This window comes from Petromyzon marinus, unplaced genomic scaffold, assembly GCF_048934315.1.
Source record: "Petromyzon marinus isolate PM22_M1 ecotype Great Lakes invasive population unplaced genomic scaffold, UKy_Petmar_22M1.pri1.0 PM_Scaffold_376, whole genome shotgun sequence".
NCBI classification, from domain to species: Eukaryota; Metazoa; Chordata; class Hyperoartia; order Petromyzontiformes; family Petromyzontidae; genus Petromyzon; species Petromyzon marinus.
Window position 1 is genome coordinate 6,712 of NW_027423364.1, and position 20,842 is coordinate 27,553.

General features: G+C 48.8%; 1 protein-coding gene across 1 annotated transcript in view; it reads left to right on the plus strand.

Annotated features, from left to right (window-relative positions):
• Window positions 1-1,790: 1,790 nt before the first annotated feature.
• The window catches only part of LOC142923265 (Na(+)/citrate cotransporter-like), a 49,442-nt gene continuing 30,390 nt past the window's right edge, over window positions 1,791-20,842 (plus strand). Inside the window, exons 1-3 of the mRNA XM_076064299.1 lie at window positions 1,791-1,968; window positions 3,003-3,164; window positions 6,005-6,142. Of these exons, the coding sequence (XP_075920414.1) occupies window positions 1,909-1,968; window positions 3,003-3,164; window positions 6,005-6,142 (360 nt within the window). The 5' untranslated portion in view covers window positions 1,791-1,908. The remainder of the gene's footprint in view (window positions 1,969-3,002; window positions 3,165-6,004; window positions 6,143-20,842) is intronic.

Below are 20,842 nucleotides of genomic sequence, written 5' to 3' on the forward strand. Positions count from 1 at the left end.
CTAAACAACTTAAAAAAAATATATCAAACCAAGCTAGCGCCGGAGGCCCCGGGGGGAAAAAGCTTTTTAATCACGTCTCCAAACTCCATTTGGCGGAGCCAGGAGATTGAATCTCTACCCTCGGGGCTCCTCCAGAAACAACGAAAAGCCACTACGGGTGGCCACGTGGAATGTTCGAACGTTCACTGAGGAGGAGAGGCTGCCACTGCTCTGTCGGGAGCTGGACCGGTACCGCCTGGAGCTCTGTGGCATTCAGGAGGTCCGGTGGACCGGCTCTGGCTCCTGCCACCATGAGGGGTGTGGACAGTCCTCTACTCGGGGCAGGAGACTGCCAAACAACAGGGTGTGGCTCTTCTTCTGAATAAACGAATGAAGGGGGCGTGGGAGCGTGGCGGTGAGGTGTGGGAAGCTGAGTGGTGGTCGTGGTTACTTATGCCCCCACCGAAGACGAACATCCGTGGAGGGATGCAGGCAAGGCAGATGAGTCAGATGCCTTCTATGACCTTCTGTCACAGGTGCTGGCTAAAGTGGCCCGTCGGGATAGAGTCATCTTGTTGGGTGACTTCAATGCCCGATTTGGTCATGATGCTGGCACCTGGTCTGGAGTAATTGGATCAGCTCAATAACAACGGTAGGAGGCTGCTAGACTTTTGTGCAGCCCATGGGCTTGTAATTACCAACACGCTGTTCCGGCATTGGCGCATCCAAACAACATCATGGATGCATGCCGGGTCCAAGCAAGAACATCTGCTGGACTACATAGTCACGGACCAGCGGATGCGAGCCCATGTCCTTGACACCAGGACCTACCGTGGAGCTGATCTGCCCTCTGACCATCGACTTGCCATCTGTAAGATGCGCCTGCCATTCTTCCACTCCGGTGGTGGGTGTACACCCAGGACCCCTTTCAAACCCAAGGTGGCCTGGTCTCAGTTAACTGATGAAAGTTGTAAGTGAAAATTTCATCATCGCCTGCAGCTTGGATTGGCATCGTCCCACTTTCCGGAGTCTGAGACCAGGAAAGGCACCGGGCAGAGATGATCTCCCAAGCGAAATGCTGATGGAGGGTGGCGTTTGTGCACAGACTGCCCTATATGACATCATAACAACGGTCTGGACCACTGGACGGGTTCCGCAGGATTGGAAGGATGTCCTGGTGGTCCCCCTCTTTAAGAAGGGGGACCGCACAGACTGTAACAACTACAGGGGCATCTCACTCCTCAGTGTGCCGGGAAAGGTCCTGGCAAGGATTATTCAACATCGCCTTGCCAGGCACGCTGAGGAGAGGCTTGCGGAGCCCCAATGCGGTTTCAGGAAAGAGCGGTCCTGCACAGATGCCATATTTTCTGTCCGTCTGCTACAGCTACAGCAGAGGTGTGTGTGTGACTCTGTGTGTGTCTGTGTGTCTGTGTGTGTGTCTATGTATGTATGTCTGTGTGTGTGTGACTGTGTGTGTCTGTGTGTGTTTGTGTGTCTATGTGTCCGTGTGTGTGTCTATGCATGTCTGTGTGTGACTGTGTCTGTGTGTGTGTGTGACTGTGTGTCTGTGTGTGTGTGTCACTGTGTGTGTGTCTGTGTGTGTGTCTGTGTGTCTGTGTGTGTGTGTAGCTCCCAGCACGTGTCTGTGTGTGTCTGTGTGTGACTGTGTCTGTGTGTCTCTGTGTGTGTGTGTGACTGTGTGTGTGTGACTGTGTGTGTGACTGTGTGTGTCTGTGTGACTGTGTGTGTGACTGTGTGTGTGACTGTGTGTGTGTGTGACTGTGTGTGTCTGTGTGTGTGTGTCTGTGTGTGTGTGACTGTGTGACTGTGTGTGTGTGTGATTGTGTGTGTGAGTGTGACTGTGTGTGTGACTGTGTGTGTGTAGGTCCCAGCAGGTGTCTGCTGGAGTGGGACTCTGTACAACGCTCCATGCCCTGGAACATTGTGCTGCTGCTCGGAGGAGGATTCGCACTCGCCAAGGGATGCGAGGTGCGTCTGTGAATGTGTGTATGTGTGTCTGTGTGTGTATGTGTGTATGTGAATGTGTGTATGTGTGTGTGTGTGTATCTGTGTGTGTGTATGTGTCTGTGTGTGTGTGTATCTGTGTGTGTGTCTGTGTGTGTCTGTGTGTGTGTGTGTCTGTGTGTGTGTCTGTGTATGTGTGTGTGTGTCTGTATGTGTGTGTGTCTGTATGTGTGTGTGACTGTGTGTGTGAGACTGTGTGTGTATGTGTGAATGTGTGTGTCTGTGTGTATGTATGTGTGTGTGTCTGTGTGTGTGTATGTGTGTGTGTATGTGTATGTGTGTGTGTATGTGTGTGTGTATGTGTGTGTGACTGTGTGTGTGTGTCTGTGTGTGTGTGTCTGTGTGTGTGTCTGTGTGTGTCTGTGTGTGTGTGACTGTGTGTGTGTGTCTGTGTGTGTGTGACTGTGTCTGTGTGTGTGACTGTGTCTGTGTGACTGTGTCTGTGTGTGTCTGTGTAGGTGTCTGTGTGTGTGTGACTGTGTGTCTGTGTGTGTGACTGTGTGTGTGACTGTGTGTGTGTGTCTGTGTCTGTGTGTGTGTGTCTGTGTGTGTGTGACTGTGTCTGTGTGTGTCTGTCTGTGTGTCTGTGTGTGTGTGTGTGACTGTGTGACTGTGTGTCTGTGTGTGTGTGACTGTGTCTGTGTGACTGTGTGTTTGTATGTGTGTCTGTGTATGTGTGTCTGTGTGTGTGTGTCTGTGTCTGTGTGTGTCTGTGTGTGTGTGTGTGACTGTGTGTCTGTGTGTGACTGTGTGTCTGTGTGTGTGTCTGTGTGTGTCTGTGTGTGTGTGTGTGTCTGTGTGTGTGTGACTGTGTGTGACTGTGTGTGTGTGTGTGTGACTGTGTCTGTGTGTGTCTGTGTGTGTCTGTGTAGGTGTCTGTGTGTGTGTGACTGTGTCTGTGTGACTGTGTGTCTGTGACTGTGTCTGTGTGTGTGTGACTGTGTGTGTGTCTGTGTGTGTGTGTCTGTGTGTGACTGTATCTGTGTGTGTCTGTGTAGGTGTCTGGGCTGTCCTTGTGGCTGTCCGAGCAGCTTTACCCTCTCCGGAGCATCTCTCCCTGGGCCATCTCGGTGATCATTTGCCTGCTCATCGCCACCCTCACTGAGTGCATGAGCAACACCACCACGGCCACGCTCTTCCTGCCCATCCTCGCCTCCATGGTGAGTAGTTCTCCTCCTACTCACCACCATCACCACCACCAACATCACCAACACTGCCACCATCACCACCACCATCACCACCACCATCACCACCACCACCATCACCAAGGCCACGCTCTTCCTGCCCATACTCGCCTCCATGGTGAGTAGTTCTCCTCCTACTCACCACCATCACCACCACCAACATCACCAACACTGCCATCACCACCATCACCACCATCACCACCACCATCACCACCACCAACATCACCACCAGGGCCACGCTCTTCCTGCCCATACTCGCCTCCATGGTGAGGAGTTCTCCTCCTACTCACCACCATCACCACCACCACCATCACCAACACTACCACCATCACCACCACCATCACCACCACCAACATCACCACCAGGGCCACGCTCTTCCTGCCCATACTCGCCTCCATGGTGAGGAGTTCTCCTCCTACTCACCACCATCACCACCATCACCATCACCACCATCACCACCACCACCATCACCACCACCACCATCACCAACACTGCCACCACCTTCATCATCACCACCATCACCACCAACATCATCACCACCACCACCATCACCAACACTGCCACCATCACCACCACCATCACCACCATCACCACCAACACTGCCACCACCTTCATCATCACCATCACCACCACCACCATCACCACCATCATCACCATCATCACTACCACCACCATCACCACCACCACCATCATCATCACCACCATCACCACCACCACCACCATCACCACCATCACCACCATCACCAACACTGCCACCACCTTCATCATCACCATCACCACCACTGCCACCACCTTCATCATCACCATCAACACCATCACCACCATCACCACCACTATCACCATCATCATCACCACCACTATTACCATCATTATCACCACCACTACCACCACCATCACCACCACTATCACCATCATCATCACCACCACCATCACCAACACTACCACCACCATCACCACCACTGCCACCACCTTCATCATCACCATCAACACCATCAGCACCATTTCCACCACTACCACCACCACTATCACCACCATCCCCACCACTATCACCACCACTACCACCACCACCATCATCATCACCACCATCACCACCACCATCACCACCTTCATCATCACCACCAACATCATCACCACCACCACCATCATTACCACCACCACCACCATCATCATCACCACCACCATCACCAACACTACCACCACCATCACCACCACCACCTTCATCATCATCACCATCACCACCAACATCATCACCACCACCATCACCACCACTACCACCACCTTCATCATCACCATCACCACCATTACCACCACTACCACCACCATCACCACCACTACCACCACCTTCAGCATCATCACCATCACCACCAACATCATCACCACCACCATCATCATCATCACCATCATCACCACCACCACTATCACCACCATCCCCACCACTATCACCACCATCCCCACCACTATCACCACCATCACCACCACCACCATCATCACCATCATCATCACCACCATCATCATCACCACCACTATCATCACCATCACCACCATGATGATATAATCACGACCATGCACCCGAACCACCCTCAACCCGTGCCACCCCCAACCCGTGCCACCCCAACCCGTGCTACCCCCAACCCGTGCTGCCCTCAACCCGTGCCACCCTCAACCCGTGCCACCTCCAACCCGTGCCGCCCTCAACCCGTGCCACACTCAACCCGTGCCACCCTCAACCCGTGCAACCCCCAACCCGTGCCACCCCCAACCCGTGCCACCCCCAACCCGTGGCACCCCCCAACCCGTGGCACCCTCAACCCGTGCCACCCCAACCCGTGCCACCCCCAACCCGTGCCACCCCCAACCCGTGCCACCCCCAACCCGTGGAACCCCCCAAACCATGCCACCCCCAACCCGTGCCACCCCCAACCCGTGGCACCCCCCAACCCGTGCCACCCCCAACCCGTGCCGCCCTCAACCCGTGCCACACTCAACCCGTGCCACCCCCAACCCGTGCCACCCCCAACCCGTGCCACCCCCAACCCGTGCCACCCCCAACCCGTGCCACCCCCAACCCGTGCCACCCTCTAAACCGTGCCACCCTTAACCCGTGCCACCCCCAACCCGTGCCACCCTCAACCCGTGCCACCCCCAACCCGTGCCACCCCCAACCCGTGCCACCCCCAACCCGTGCCACTCTCCAACCCGTGCCACCCCCAACCCGTGCCACCCCCAACCCGTGCCACCCCCAACCCGTGCCACCCCCAACCCGTGGCACCCTCAACCCGTGCCGCCCTCCAACCCGTGCCACTCTCCAACCCGTGCCACCCCCAACCCGTGCCACCCCAACCCGTGCCACCCCCAACCCGTGCCGCCCACAACCCGTGCCACCCCCAACCCGTGCCGCCCTCTAACCCGTGCCACCCCCCAACCCGTGCCACCCTCAACCCGTGCTACCCTCAACCCGTGCCGCCCTCAACCCGTGCCACCCCCAACCCATGCCACCCCAAACCCGTGCCACCCCCAACCCGTGCTACCCACAACCCGTGCCACCCCCAACCCGTGCCACCCCCAACCCGTGCCACCCTCACCCCATGCCACCCCCAACCCGTGCCACCCCCAACCCGTGCCCCCCTCTAACCCGTGCCACCCTCTAACCCGTGCCACCTCAACCCGTGCCTCCCTCTAACCCGTGCCACCTCAACCCGTGCCACCCCCAACCCGTGCCACCCCCAACCCGTGCCACCCCCCAACCCGTGCCACCCTCAACCCGTGCCACCCTCAACCCGTGCCACCCCCCAACCCGTGCCACCCTCTCCCACCAGGCGAAGGCGATGGGTATCCACCCTCTGTACCTGATGGCCCCCTGCACGCTCTGCACCTCCTTTGCCTTCATGCTGCCGGTGGCCACTCCACCCAACGCCATCGTCTTCTCCTACGGGCACCTCCACGTCGTGGACATGGTGGGAGGTCATCGTCACTGTCACTGTCAGTGTCATCATCATCATCGTCACTGTCAGTGTCATCATCATCGTCACTGTCAGTGTCATCATCGTCACTGTCAGTGTCATCATCATCGTCTTCTCCTACGGGCACCTCCACGTCGTGGACATGGTGGGAGGTCATCATCACTGTCAGTGTCATCATCACTGTCAGTGTCATCATCACTGTCAGTGTCATCATCACTGTCAGTGTCATCATCACTGTCAGTGTCATCGTCACTGTCAGTGTCATCACCATCGTCTTCTCCTACGGGCACCTCCACGTCGTAGACATAGTGGGGGTTCATCATCGTCACTGTCAGTGTCATCACCATCGTCACTGTCAGTGTCATCATCACTGTCAGTGTCATCGTCACTGTCAGTGTCATCATCATCGTCACTGTCAGTGTCATCATCATCGTCACTGTCAGTGTCATCATCATCGTCACTGTCAGTGTCATCATCATCATCACCACTGTCAGTGTCATCATCACTGTCAGTGTCATCGTCATCATCACCACTGTCAGTGTCATCATCACTGTCAGTGTCATCGTCATCATCATCGTCATCATCGTCATCATCATCGTCACTGTCAGTGTCATCATCACTGTCAGTGTCATCATCATCGACGTCGTCATCATCGTCATCATCATCGTCACTGTCAGTGTCATCATCGTCACTGTCAGTGTCATCATCATCGTCACTGTCAGTGTCATCATCATCACCATCGTCTTCTCCTACGGGCACCTCCACGTCGTGGACATGGTGGGAGGTCATCATCACTGTCAGTGTCATCATCATCATCGTCGTCATCGTCATCGTCATCGTCACTGTCACTGTCAGTGTCATCATCATCGTCACTGTCAGTGTCATCATCATCGTCACTGTCAGTGTCATCATCATCACTGTCAGTGTCATCATCATCGTCACTGTCAGTGTCATCATCATCGTCACTGTCAGTGTCATCATCATCGTCACTGTCAGTGTCATCATCATCGTCACTGTCAGTGTCATCATCATCATCACCACTGTCAGTGTCATCATCACTGTCAGTGTCATCGTCATCATCACCACTGTCAGTGTCATCATCACTGTCAGTGTCATCGTCATCATCATCGTCATCATCGTCATCATCATCGTCACTGTCAGTGTCATCATCACTGTCAGTGTCATCATCATCGACGTCGTCATCATCGTCATCATCATCGTCACTGTCAGTGTCATCATCATCACTGTCAGTGTCATCATCATCACCATCGTCTTCTCCTACGGGCACCTCCACGTCGTAGACATGGTGGGGGTTCATCATCATCATCACTGTCAGTGTCATCATCATCGTCACTGTCAGTGTCATCATCATCGTCACTGTCAGTGTCATCATCATCGTCACTGTCAGTGTCATCATCATCGTCACTGTCAGTGTCATCATCATCGTCACTGTCAGTGTCATCATCATCGTCACTGTCAGTGTCATCATCATCGTCACTGTCAGTGTCATCATCATCGTCACTGTCAGTGTCATCATCATCGTCATCGTCATCATCATCGTCTTCTCCTACGGGCACCTCCACGTCGTGGACATGGTGGGAGGTCATCATCACTGTCAGTGTCATCATCATCGTCGTCATCGTCATCGTCACTGTCACTGTCAGTGTCATCATCATCGTCACTGTCAGTGTCATCATCATCGTCACTGTCAGTGTCATCATCATCATCACTGTCAGTGTCATCATCATCGTCACTGTCAGTGTCATCATCATCGTCACTGTCAGTGTCATCATCATCATCGTCACTGTCAGTGTCATCATCATCGTCACTGTCAGTGTCATCATCATCATCACTGTCAGTGTCATCATCATCGTCACTGTCAGTGTCATCATCATCATCACTGTCAGTGTCATCGTCATCGTCACTGTCAGTGTCATCATCATCATCACTGTCAGTGTCATCGTCATCGTCATCATCATCATCGTCACTGTCAGTGTCATCATCATCGTCACTGTCAGTGTCATCATCATCATCATCACTGTCAGTGTCATCGTCATCGTCATCGTCATCATCATCATCGTCACTGTCAGTGTCATCACCATCGTCACTGTCAGTGTCATCATCACTGTCAGTGTCATCGTCACTGTCAGTGTCATCATCATCATCACTGTCAGTGTCATCATCATCACCATCGTCTTCTCCTACGGGCACCTCCACGTCGTAGACATGGTGGGGGTTCATCATCATCATCACTGTCAGTGTCATCATCATCGTCACTGTCAGTGTCATCATCATCGTCACTGTCAGTGTCATCATCATCGTCACTGTCAGTGTCATCATCATCGTCACTGTCAGTGTCATCATCATCGTCACTGTCAGTGTCATCATCATCGTCACTGTCAGTGTCATCATCATCGTCACTGTCAGTGTCATCATCATCGTCACTGTCAGTGTCATCATCATCGTCACTGTCAGTGTCATCATCATCGTCACTGTCAGTGTCATCATCATCGTCACTGTCAGTGTCATCATCATCGTCATCGTCATCATCATCGTCTTCTCCTACGGGCACCTCCACGTCGTGGACATGGTGGGAGGTCATCATCACTGTCAGTGTCATCATCATCGTCGTCATCGTCATCGTCACTGTCACTGTCAGTGTCATCATCATCGTCACTGTCAGTGTCATCATCATCGTCACTGTCAGTGTCATCATCATCATCACTGTCAGTGTCATCATCATCGTCACTGTCAGTGTCATCATCATCGTCACTGTCAGTGTCATCATCATCATCGTCACTGTCAGTGTCATCATCATCGTCACTGTCAGTGTCATCATCATCATCACTGTCAGTGTCATCATCATCGTCACTGTCAGTGTCATCATCATCGTCACTGTCAGTGTCATCATCATCATCACTGTCAGTGTCATCGTCATCGTCATCATCATCATCGTCACTGTCAGTGTCATCATCATCGTCACTGTCAGTGTCATCATCATCGTCACTGTCAGTGTCATCATCATCATCATCACTGTCAGTGTCATCATCACTGTCAGTGTCATCATCATCATCATCATCACTGTCAGTGTCATCATCACTGTCAGTGTCATCATCATCATCGTCACTGTCAGTGTCATCATCATCGTCGTCATCGTCATCGTCACTGTCACTGTCAGTGTCATCATCATCGTCACTGTCAGTGTCATCATCATCGTCACTGTCAGTGTCATCATCATCATCACTGTCAGTGTCATCATCATCGTCACTGTCAGTGTCATCATCATCGTCACTGTCAGTGTCATCATCATCATCGTCACTGTCAGTGTCATCATCATCGTCACTGTCAGTGTCATCATCATCATCATCACTGTCAGTGTCATCATCATCGTCACTGTCAGTGTCATCATCATCATCACTGTCAGTGTCATCGTCATCGTCACTGTCAGTGTCATCATCATCATCATCACTGTCAGTGTCATCGTCATCGTCATCATCATCATCGTCACTGTCAGTGTCATCATCATCGTCACTGTCAGTGTCATCATCATCATCATCACTGTCAGTGTCATCGTCATCGTCATCATCATCATCGTCACTGTCAGTGTCATCATCATCGTCACTGTCAGTGTCATCATCATCGTCACTGTCAGTGTCATCATCATCGTCACTGTCAGTGTCATCATCATCGTCACTGTCAGTGTCATCACCATCGTCACTGTCAGTGTCATCATCATCGTCACTGTCAGTGTCATCATCATCATCACTGTCAGTGTCATCATCACTGTCAGTGTCATCATCATCATCGTCACTGTCAGTGTCATCATCACTGTCAGTGTCATCATCACTGTCAGTGTCAGTGTCATCATCACTGTCAGTGTCAGTGTCATCATCATCGTCACTGTCAGTGTCATCATCATCGTCACTGTCAGTGTCATCATCATCGTCACTGTCAGTGTCATCATCATCATCACTGTCATCGTCATCATCATCATCATCACTGTCAGTGTCATCATCATCGTCACTGTCAGTGTCATCATCATCGTCACTGTCAGTGTCATCATCATCGTCACTGTCAGTGTCATCATCATCGTCACTGTCAGTGTCATCACCATCGTCACTGTCAGTGTCATCATCATCGTCACTGTCAGTGTCATCATCATCATCACTGTCAGTGTCATCGTCATCGTCATCATCATCATCGTCACTGTCAGTGTCATCATCATCGTCACTGTCAGTGTCATCATCATCATCACTGTCAGTGTCAGTGTCATCACCATCGTCACTGTCAGTGTCATCATCATCGTCACTGTCAGTATCATCATCATCGTCACTGTCAGTGTCATCATCATCATCATCACTGTCAGTGTCATCATCATCGTCACTGTCAGTGTCATCATCATCATCGTCACTGTCAGTGTCATCATCATCGTCACTGTCAGTGTCATCATCATCATCACTGTCAGTGTCATCGTCATCGTCACTGTCAGTGTCATCATCATCATCACTGTCAGTGTCATCGTCATCGTCATCATCATCATCGTCACTGTCAGTGTCATCATCATCGTCACTGTCAGTGTCATCATCATCATCATCACTGTCAGTGTCAGTGTCATCATCATCGTCACTGTCAGTGTCATCATCATCGTCACTGTCAGTGTCATCATCATCGTCACTGTCATTGTCATCATCATCGTCACTGTCAGTGTCATCATCATCATCATCACTGTCAGTGTCATCATCATCGTCACTGTCAGTGTCATCATCATCATCGTCACTGTCAGTGTCATCATCATCGTCACTGTCAGTGTCATCATCATCATCACTGTCAGTGTCATCATCATCGTCACTGTCAGTGTCATCATCATCATCACTGTCAGTGTCATCGTCATCGTCACTGTCAGTGTCATCATCATCACTGTCAGTGTCATCGTCATCGTCATCATCATCATCGTCACTGTCAGTGTCATCATCATCGTCACTGTCAGTGTCATCATCATCATCACTGTCAGTGTCATCGTCATCGTCATCATCATCATCGTCACTGTCAGTGTCATCATCATCGTCACTGTCAGTGTCATCATCATCGTCACTGTCAGTGTCATCATCATCATCACTGTCAGTGTCATCATCATCGTCACTGTCAGCGTCATCATCATCATCACTGTCAGTGTCATCATCATCGTCACTGTCAGTGTCATCATCATCATCGTCACTGTCAGTGTCATCATCATCGTCACTGTCAGTGTCATCATCATCATCACTGTCAGTGTCATCATCATCGTCACTGTCAGTGTCATCATCATCATCACTGTCAGTGTCATCGTCATCGTCACTGTCAGTGTCATCATCATCATCACTGTCAGTGTCATCGTCATCGTCATCATCATCATCGTCACTGTCAGTCATCATCATCATCGTCACTGTCAGTGTCATCATCATCGTCACTGTCAGTGTCATCATCATCATCATCACTGTCAGTGTCATCATCATCGTCACTGTCAGTGTCATCATCATCATCACTGTCAGTGTCATCGTCATCGTCACTGTCAGTGTCATCATCATCGTCACTGTCAGTGTCATCGTCATCGTCATCATCATCATCGTCACTGTCAGTGTCATCATCATCGTCACTGTCAGTGTCATCATCATCGTCTTTGTCAGTGTCATCATCATCATCACTGTCAGTGTCATCATCACTGTCAGTGTCATCATCATCATCATCACTGTCAGTGTCATCATCACTGTCAGTGTCATCATCATCATCGTCACTGTCAGTGTCATCATCATCGTCGTCATCGTCATCGTCACTGTCACTGTCAGTGTCATCATCATCGTCACTGTCAGTGTCATCATCATCGTCACTGTCAGTGTCATCATCATCATCACTGTCAGTGTCATCATCATCGTCACTGTCAGTGTCATCATCATCGTCACTGTCAGTGTCATCGTCATCGTCACTGTCAGTGTCATCATCATCGTCACTGTCAGTGTCATCATCATCGTCACTGTCCGTGTCATCATCATCATCGTCACTGTCAGTGTCATCATCATCGTCACTGTCAGTGTCATCATCATCATCACTGTCAGTGTCATCATCATCGTCACTGTCAGTGTCATCATCATCATCATCACTGTCAGTGTCATCGTCATCGTCACTGTCAGTGTCATCATCATCATCACTGTCAGTGTCATCGTCATCGTCATCATCATCATCGTCACTGTCAGTGTCATCATCATTGTCACTGTCAGTGTCATCATCATCATCACTGTCAGTGTCATCGTCATCGTCATCATCATCATCGTCACTGTCAGTGTCATCATCATCGTCACTGTCAGTGTCATCATCATCGTCACTGTCAGTGTCATCATCATCATCATCACTGTCAGTGTCATCATCACTGTCAGTGTCATCATCATCATCATCACTGTCAGTGTCATCATCACTGTCAGTGTCATCATCATCATCGTCACTGTCAGTGTCATCATCACTGTCAGTGTCATCATCATCATCGTCACTGTCAGTGTCATCATCACTGTCAGTGTCATCATCACTGTCAGTGTCAGTGTCATCATCACTGTCAGTGTCATCATCATCACTGTCAGTGTCAGTGTCATCATCATCGTCACTGTCAGTGTCATCATCATCGTCACTGTCAGTGTCATCATCATCGTCACTGTCAGTGTCATCATCATCATCACTGTCATCGTCATCATCATCATCATCATCACTGTCAGTGTCATCATCATCGTCACTGTCAGTGTCATCATCATCGTCACTGTCAGTGTCATCATCATCGTCACTGTCAGTGTCATCATCATCGTCACTGTCAGTGTCATCACCATCGTCACTGTCAGTGTCATCATCATCGTCACTGTCAGTGTCATCATCATCATCACTGTCAGTGTCATCGTCATCGTCATCATCATCATCGTCACTGTCAGTGTCATCATCATCGTCACTGTCAGTGTCATCATCATCATCATCACTGTCAGTGTCAGTGTCATCACCATCGTCACTGTCAGTGTCATCATCATCGTCACTGTCAGTGTCATCATCATCGTCACTGTCAGTGTCATCATCATCATCATCACTGTCAGTGTCATCATCATCGTCACTGTCAGTGTCATCATCATCATCGTCACTGTCAGTGTCATCATCATCGTCACTGTCAGTGTCATCATCATCATCATCACTGTCAGTGTCATCGTCATCGTCACTGTCAGTGTCATCATCATCATCATCACTGTCAGTGTCATCGTCATCGTCATCATCATCATCGTCACTGTCAGTGTCATCATCATCGTCACTGTCAGTGTCATCATCATCATCATCACTGTCAGTGTCAGTGTCATCATCATCGTCACTGTCAGTGTCATCATCATCGTCACTGTCAGTGTCATCATCATCGTCACTGTCAGTGTCATCATCATCGTCACTGTCATTGTCATCATCATCATCATCATCACTGTCAGTGTCATCATCATCGTCACTGTCAGTGTCATCATCATCATCGTCACTGTCAGTGTCATCATCATCGTCACTGTCAGTGTCATCATCATCACTGTCAGTGTCATCATCATCGTCACTGTCAGTGTCATCATCATCATCACTGTCAGTGTCATCGTCATCGTCACTGTCAGTGTCATCATCATCATCACTGTCAGTGTCATCGTCATCGTCATCATCATCATCGTCACTGTCAGTGTCATCATCATCGTCACTGTCAGTGTCATCATCATCATCACTGTCAGTGTCATCGTCATCGTCATCATCATCATCGTCACTGTCAGTGTCATCATCATCGTCACTGTCAGTGTCATCATCATCGTCACTGTCAGTGTCATCATCATCATCACTGTCAGTGTCATCATCATCGTCACTGTCAGTGTCATCATCATCATCACTGTCAGTGTCATCATCATCGTCACTGTCAGTGTCATCATCATCATCGTCACTGTCAGTGTCATCATCATCGTCACTGTCAGTGTCATCATCATCATCACTGTCAGTGTCATCATCATCGTCACTGTCAGTGTCATCATCATCATCACTGTCAGTGTCATCGTCATCGTCACTGTCAGTGTCATCATCATCATCACTGTCAGTGTCATCGTCATCGTCATCATCATCATCGTCACTGTCAGTGTCATCATCATCGTCACTGTCAGTGTCATCATCATCATCACTGTCAGTGTCATCATCATCGTCGTCATCGTCATCGTCACTGTCACTGTCAGTGTCATCATCATCGTCACTGTCAGTGTCATCATCATCGTCACTGTCAGTGTCATCATCATCATCACTGTCAGTGTCATCATCATCGTCATCATCGTCATCGTCACTGTCACTGTCAGTGTCATCATCATCGTCACTGTCAGTGTCATCATCATCGTCACTGTCAGTGTCATCATCATCGTCACTGTCAGTGTCATCATCATCGTCACTGTCAGTGTCATCATCATCGTCACTGTCAGTGTCATCATCATCGTCACTGTCAGTGTCATCATCATCGTCACTGTCAGTGTCATCATCATCACCAACGCCATCGTCTTCTCCTACGGGCACCTCCACGTCGTAGACATGGTGGGAGGTCATCATCATCATCATCGTCACTGTCAGTGTCATCACCATCGTCACTGTCAGTGTCATCATCATCATCGTCACTGTCAGTGTCATCATCATCGTCACTGTCAGTGTCATCATCATCATCATCACTGTCAGTGTCATCATCATCGTCACTGTCAGTGTCATCATCATCGTCACTGTCAGTGTCATCATCATCATCATCATCACTGTCAGTGTCATCATCATCGTCACTCTCAGTGTCATCATCATCATCATCGTCACTGTCAGTGTCATCATCATCGTCACTGTCAGTGTCATCATCATCATCGTCACTGTCAGTGTCATCATCATCGTCACTGTCAGTGTCATCATCATCATCACTGTCAGTGTCATCGTCATCGTCACTGTCAGTGTCATCATCATCATCACTGTCAGTGTCATCGTCATCGTCATCATCATCATCGTCACTGTCAGTGTCATCATCATCGTCACTGTCAGTGTCATCATCATCATCGTCACTGTCAGTGTCATCATCATCGTCACTGTCAGTGTCATCATCATCATCATCACTGTCAGTGTCATCATCATCTTCACTGTCAGTGTCATCATCATCGTCACTGTCAGTGTCATCATCATCATCATCACTGTCAGTGTCATCATCATCGTCACTGTCAGTGTCATCATCATCATCGTCACTGTCAGTGTCAGTGTCATCATCATCGTCACTGTCAGTGTCATCATCATCGTCACTGTCAGTGTCATCATCATCGTCACTGTCAGTGTCATCATCACTGTCAGTGTCATCATCACTGTCATCGTCATCATCATCGTCTTCTCCTACGGGCACCTCCACGTCGTGGACATGGTGGGAGCTCGTCACTGTCAGTGTCATCATCATCGTCACTGTCAGTGTCATCATCATCGTCACTGTCAGTGTCATCATCATCATCATCATCACTGTCAGTGTCATCATCATCGTCACTGTCAGTGTCATCATCATCATCGTCACTGTCAGTGTCATCATCATCGTCACTGTCAGTGTCATCATCATCATCACTGTCAGTGTCATCGTCATCGTCACTGTCAGTGTCATCATCATCATCACTGTCAGTGTCATCGTCATCGTCATCATCATCATCGTCACTGTCAGTGTCATCATCATCGTCACTGTCAGTGTCATCATCATCATCACTGTCAGTGTCAGTGTCATCATCATCGTCACTGTCAGTGTCATCATCATCGTCACTGTCAGTGTCATCATCATCGTCACTGTCAGTGTCATCATCATCGTCACTGTCAGTGTCATCATCATCGTCACTGTCAGTGTCATCATCATCATCATCATCACTGTCAGTGTCATCATCATCGTCACTGTCAGTGTCATCATCATCATCGTCACTGTCAGTGTCATCATCATCGTCACTGTCAGTGTCATCATCATCATCACTGTCAGTGTCATCATCATCGTCACTGTCAGTGTCATCATCATCATCACTGTCAGTGTAATCGTCATCGTCACTGTCAGTGTCATCATCATCATCACTGTCAGTGTCATCGTCATCGTCATCATCATCATCGTCACTGTCAGTGTCATCATCATCGTCACTGTCAGTGTCATCATCATCATCACTGTCAGTGCCATCGTCATCGTCATCATCATCATCGTCACTGTCAGTGTCATCATCATCGTCACTGTCAGTGTCATCATCATCGTCACTGTCAGTGTCATCATCATCATCATCACTGTCAGTGTCATCATCATCGTCACTGTCAGTGTCATCATCATCATCACTGTCAGTGTCATCATCATCGTCACTGTCAGTGTCATCATCATCATCGTCACTGTCAGTGTCATCATCATCGTCACTGTCAGTGTCATCATCATCATCACTGTCAGTGTCATCATCATCGTCACTGTCAGTGTCATCATCATCATCATCACTGTCAGTGTCATCGTCATCGTCACTGTCAGTGTCATCATCATCATCACTGTCAGTGTCATCGTCATCGTCATCATCATCATCGTCACTGTCAGTGTCATCATCATCGTCACTGTCAGTGTCATCATCATCATCACTGTCAGTGTCATCATCATCGTCGTCATCGTCATCGTCACTGTCACTGTCAGTGTCATCATCATCGTCACTGTCAGTGTCATCATCATCGTCACTGTCAGTGTCATCATCATCATCACTGTCAGTGTCATCATCATCGTCGTCATCGTCATCGTCACTGTCAGTGTCATCATCATCGTCACTGTCAGTGTCATCATCATCGTCACTGTCAGTGTCATCATCATCGTCACTGTCAGTGTCATCATCATCGTCACTGTCAGTGTCATCATCATCGTCACTGTCAGTGTTATCATCATCGTCACTGTCAGTGTCATCATCATCACCAACGCCATCGTCTTCTCCTACGGGCACCTCCACGTCGTAGACATGGTGGGAGGTCATCATCATCATCATCATCGTCACTGTCAGTGTCATCATCATCGTCACTGTCAGTGTCATCATCATCATCATCATCGTCACTGTCAGTGTCATCATCATCGTCACTGTCAGTGTCATCATCATCATCACTGTCAGTGTCATCATCATCGTCACTGTCAGTGTCATCATCATCGTCACTGTCAGTGTCATCATCATCATCATCATCACTGTCAGTGTCATCATCGTCACTGTCAGTGTCATCATCATCATCATCGTCACTGTCAGTGTCATCATCATCGTCACTGTCAGTGTCATCATCATCATCGTCACTGTCAGTGTCATCATCATCGTCACTGTCAGTGTCATCATCATCATCACTGTCAGTGTCATCGTCATCGTCACTGTCAGTGTCATCATCATCATCACTGTCAGTGTCATCGTCATCGTCATCATCATCATCGTCACTGTCAGTGTCATCATCATCGTCACTGTCAGTGTCATCATCATCATCGTCACTGTCAGTGTCATCATCATCGTCACTGTCAGTGTCATCATCATCATCATCACTGTCAGTGTCATCATCATCTTCACTGTCAGTGTCATCATCATCGTCACTGTCAGTGTCATCATCATCATCACTGTCAGTGTCATCATCATCGTCACTGTCAGTGTCATCATCATCATCGTCACTGTCAGTGTCATCATCATCGTCACTGTCAGTGTCATCATCATCATCGTCACTGTCAGTGTCATCATCATCGTCACTGTCAGTGTCATCATCATCATCGTCACTGTCAGTGTCATCGTCATCGTCACTGTCAGTGTCATCATCATCATCATCATCACTGTCAGTGTCATCGTCATCGTCATCATCATCATCGTCACTGTCAGTGTCATCATCATCGTCACTGTCAGTGTCATCATCATCATCATCATCACTGTCAGTGTCATCATCTTCGTCACTGTCAGTGTCATCATCATCGTCACTGTCAGTGTCATCATCATCGTCACTGTCAGTGTCATCATCATCGTCACTGTCAGTGTCATCATCATCGTCACTGTCAGTGTCATCATCATCATCATCACTGTCAGTGTCATCATCATCGTCACTGTCAGTGTCATCATCATCATCGTCACTGTCAGTGTCATCATCATCGTCACTGTCAGTGTCATCATCATCATCACTGTCAGTGTCATCATCATCGTCACTGTCAGTGTCATCATCATCATCACTGTCAGTGTCATCGTCATCGTCACTGTCAGTGTCATCATCATCATCACTGTCAGTGTCATCGTCATCATCATCATCGTCACTGTCAGTGTCATCATCATCGTCACTGTCAGTGTCATCATCATCATCACTGTCAGTGTCATCGTCATCGTCATCATCATCATCGTCACTGTCAGTGTCATCATCATCGTCACTGTCAGTGTCATCATCATCGTCACTGTCAGTGTCATCATCATCATCACTGTCAGTGTCATCATCATCGTCACTGTCAGTGTCATCATCATCATCACTGTCAGTGTCATCATCATCGTCACTGTCAGTGTCATCATCATCGTCACTGTCAGTGTCATCATCATCATCACTGTCAGTGTCATCGTCATCGTCATCATCATCATCGTCACTGTCAGTGTCATCATCATCGTCACTGTCAGTGTCATCATCATCATCACTGTCAGTGCCATCGTCATCGTCATCATCATCATCGTCACTGTCAGTGTCATCATCATCGTCACTGTCAGTGTCATCATCATCGTCACTGTCAGTGTCATCATCATCATCACTGTCAGTGTCATCATCATCGTCACTGTCAGTGTCATCATCATCATCACTGTCAGTGTCATCATCATCGTCACTGTCAGTGTCATCATCATCATCGTCACTGTCAGTGTCATCATCATCGTCACTGTCAGTGTCATCATCATCATCACTGTCAGTGTCATCATCATCGTCACTGTCAGTGTCATCATCATCATCATCACTGTCAGTGTCATCGTCATCGTCACTGTCAGTGTCATCATCATCATCACTGTCAGTGTCATCGTCATCGTCATCATCATCATCGTCACTGTCAGTGTCATCATCATCGTCACTGTCAGTGTCATCATCATCATCACTGTCAGTGTCATCATCATCGTCGTCATCGTCATCGTCACTGTCACTGTCAGTGTCATCATCATCGTCACTGTCAGTGTCATCATCATCGTCACTGTCAGTGTCATCATCATCATCACTGTCAGTGTCATCATCATCGTCGTCATCGTCATCGTCACTGTCAGTGTCATCATCATCGTCACTGTCAGTGTCATCATCATCGTCACTGTCAGTGTCATCATCATCGTCACTGTCAGTGTCATCATCATCGTCACTGTCAGTGTCATCATCATCGTCACTGTCAGTGTTATCATCATCGTCACTGTCAGTGTCATCATCATCACCAACGCCATCGTCTTCTCCTACGGGCACCTCCACGTCGTAGACATGGTGGGAGGTCATCATCATCATCATCATCGTCACTGTCAGTGTCATCATCATCGTCACTGTCAGTGTCATCATCATCATCATCATCGTCACTGTCAGTGTCATCATCATCGTCACTGTCAGTGTCATCATCATCATCACTGTCAGTGTCATCATCATCGTCACTGTCAGTGTCATCATCATCGTCACTGTCAGTGTCATCATCATCATCATCATCACTGTCAGTGTCATCATCGTCACTGTCAGTGTCATCATCATCATCATCGTCACTGTCAGTGTCATCATCATCGTCACTGTCAGTGTCATCATCATCATCGTCACTGTCAGTGTCATCATCATCGTCACTGTCAGTGTCATCATCATCATCACTGTCAGTGTCATCGTCATCGTCACTGTCAGTGTCATCATCATCATCACTGTCAGTGTCATCGTCATCGTCATCATCATCATCGTCACTGTCAGTGTCATCATCATCGTCACTGTCAGTGTCATCATCATCATCGTCACTGTCAGTGTCATCATCATCGTCACTGTCAGTGTCATCATCATCATCATCACTGTCAGTGTCATCATCATCTTCACTGTCAGTGTCATCATCATCGTCACTGTCAGTGTCATCATCATCATCACTGTCAGTGTCATCATCATCGTCACTGTCAGTGTCATCATCATCATCGTCACTGTCAGTGTCATCATCATCGTCACTGTCAGTGTCATCATCATCATCGTCACTGTCAGTGTCATCATCATCGTCACTGTCAGTGTCATCATCATCATCGTCACTGTCAGTGTCATCGTCATCGTCACTGTCAGTGTCATCATCATCATCATCATCACTGTCAGTGTCATCGTCATCGTCATCATCATCATCGTCACTGTCAGTGTCATCATCATCGTCACTGTCAGTGTCATCATCATCATCATCATCACTGTCAGTGTCATCATCTTCGTCACTGTCAGTGTCATCATCATCGTCACTGTCAGTGTCATCATCATCGTCACTGTCAGTGTCATCATCATCGTCACTGTCAGTGTCATCATCATCGTCACTGTCAGTGTCATCATCATCATCATCACTGTCAGTGTCATCATCATCGTCACTGTCAGTGTCATCATCATCATCGTCACTGTCAGTGTCATCATCATCGTCACTGTCAGTGTCATCATCATCATCACTGTCAGTGTCATCATCATCGTCACTGTCAG